Genomic DNA, 2,631 nt, shown 5'->3' with positions numbered 1-2,631 from the left:
CTCTGTAAGAGTGACCGTTGGGTTTTTGGTCACCTCCTTGACCAAGGCCATTCTTGCCCAGTTACTCAGTTTGGCTGGATGGCCAACTCTAGGAAGAGTCCTGGTGGTTCCAAACTTATTCAATTTCAGAATTATAGAGGCCCTTGTGCTCCAAGGAACACTCAAAGCTTTAGATATGGTTTTATACCCTTGCCCTGATCTTAACTGCAATTTTATTTTACAATTATATTGCAGAGGTCTACAGAGAGATTTCCTTGGACTTCATGGCTTGACTTTTGTCCTGACATGCAGTGTGAATTGTGGAACCTTATATACACAGATGCGTACCTCTTCTAAACTATTTCCAATCACTTCAGTTTGCCATAGATGTACTCCAATCAAGTTCTAGACACAGCTCAAGAAAAAATAAATAAAGAGGATCCAACTGACCACAATTTGGAGTGCCACAGCTAAGGGTCTGAATACTTTTGTAAATGAAAGGTTTCTGTTTTTGATTTTTAAAATTGCCAAAAAAAAGGAAAAACAAAAAACATGTTTTCTCTTTGTCATAGTGGATTGGTGAGTTTAGATTGATTTAAAAAATGCAATTTATCCATTCAAAATTAAATCTGAAAGTGCACAAAAATGCAGAGGTCTGAATATTTCTGAAACAGCTGTATAGAGTGGTAATTATGTAATAGTACACTGAATGAATGTGGTTTACTCTTTAGCCGGAACATAATCTGGTAATTCAGAATTTTGTTCATTTTGGTTCTCTGCAATTGTTTATATCATATAGCAGCTATATGAGTAGAGGGTATGAGCATATCTGGCCAAAACCCAAGTAGCTATTAAACTCACTGCCCTAACACAAAGGATACAAACTAAACACTGAAAAACTACACCTGACCACAGTTCTACACGATCGCGAATTTATCTGACATGTAACCAACTGCTCAGTTGTGAATGGGCATTTTAAGTAATTAAACGGGAGATCTTATTTCGGCTAGTGTTTCACGTTAGCCTTTCAACATATTCAAGTGACTACACTTCTTTCCTAACTAACGTTGCAGGCTGATTTAACGAACGTTAATTGGATTCTCAAGACAGCTGAGTTAGTGGTTAACGTTAGCTTTTAGCTTTGCTAACGTTAGCGTGCATTATGGTCAACATTAGCTAGCTTCTATTACACCAAGTTAGGCGTTACTTCAATGCTACGAGTTTAACAACGTCACATTTTACTGACTGGTTTGTTCACATAAAGTGCATAAACTTGTCGTAGCGCTTGTGTATCTCTTGGCTTACTCGGGTTGCTCAGACGATAAGTAGCGTAGGACTAGCTAGTTTGCTGCCTAGCAAACAAAGAGCTCAAAACAGGAGAGGTAGATGTTAGCGTGCTAACCACCGTTAGCTTGTTGCGTTGCGTAGCTTTTAATGTTAGCAGCCTGAAGGACATACAGCAAATGTAAAATATGCCCTCCCCGTAACATTTAAACATAGCGTGCCTCCTGACTAGGTTAGCACTGCTATGTTAGTAGCTAGCCCATACTCACGTTACATCAGAGCACAGGCTGTGGTCGTGAAGAGAATGTTCAAACACAACAACACATCTGAATCCATCACATCATATTAATTCATAAATAACTTACATGCAGCTGGTTAAATGCGCAAAATAGACTGTTTACCATGCGAGCCGCCTCAGCCCAGGTCCGCTCCTTCTTTCTCTTTTGTTTGTCCTTCATTTCCTCTGCGCTGGTGTCTGCGGCTAGCCTGCTGTGTCTACAAAGCAACCTCAACGATGACGGTTTAGCTGCTTAGCAAAATGGCTAACTACGTTCTAGGTTAACTATGCAGACCCAAGACAAGACGTTCCTTTTAGCTTAGAACGATGCCAGCTGTCTGCTCGTCTCTGATAATTGTCACTACTGTGTCCAGTGTTTAGTCTAAACGAGCTCAACACACATCGTATCCCTGTAGCATAGAGGCAGTATGCGTGTAATGCTGGCTGTGGTGCTGCTGCAGGACAAGCCTGGAATGCAACAACCAGGTCAAAGGTCAAACGCTCCGCAGGAATGCAACAAAACAACATCCAGCCATCCGCATACAAATAGTACATTTGAAAGATGCTGCATGCAAATAATCATATTTGATATCAAAATAGCACAGGTTTTAATATATATATATATATATATATATTTTTTTTTTTTTTTTTTTTTTTGAGAAGCACGTGTACTTACAGTGTATATTTACATAGATCTTTTTTCAGGATTATATTTATTACAAAGATAATTTAACAGAACTTTGACAGTGTGAAAAAGTTTAGCAAATTATGGATAATATCTCCAACCCATCTAGATCCTGATGTGTACCCAGCCAATACTAGTTTCACCCAATTCCAACACATACTGTATGCTCCACTGACCAAACATGTAAGTCATTCTGCCAGACAACAAGGTAGTATGTTATATTCGAGCCTCAACTTTTAATCTTATACTAGCAAGGTTATCCAATCTTGCGTCCACCATCTCAGGAATATCACAACAATCCTTTGAATTTTGGGTTTAGAGATACTGAATCCATCATACCTTAATTTGCTCATCAAAAATCCCATTATTCAATTCAATTTCATTTATATCGCGCCAAATCATAACA

The 2,631-nt window shown here is 38.8% G+C and overlaps 1 protein-coding gene across 1 annotated transcript in view; it reads right to left on the bottom strand.

The window, feature by feature from the left end:
- The window catches only part of asxl1 (ASXL transcriptional regulator 1), a 49,569-nt gene extending 47,535 nt beyond the window's left edge, over window positions 1-2,034 (bottom strand). Inside the window, exon 1 of the mRNA XM_040152619.1 lies at window positions 1,665-2,034. Within this exon, the coding sequence (XP_040008553.1) occupies window positions 1,665-1,721 (57 nt within the window). The 5' untranslated portion in view covers window positions 1,722-2,034. The remainder of the gene's footprint in view (window positions 1-1,664) is intronic.
- Window positions 2,035-2,631: the final 597 nt, after the last annotated feature.

Source organism: Xiphias gladius, chromosome 18 (genome assembly GCF_016859285.1).
Source record: "Xiphias gladius isolate SHS-SW01 ecotype Sanya breed wild chromosome 18, ASM1685928v1, whole genome shotgun sequence".
In the NCBI taxonomy this organism is placed as follows: domain Eukaryota; kingdom Metazoa; phylum Chordata; class Actinopteri; order Istiophoriformes; family Xiphiidae; genus Xiphias; species Xiphias gladius.
The sequence above is the reverse complement of the archived record's forward strand: the minus strand, read 5'-3'. Positions and strand labels throughout refer to the sequence as shown.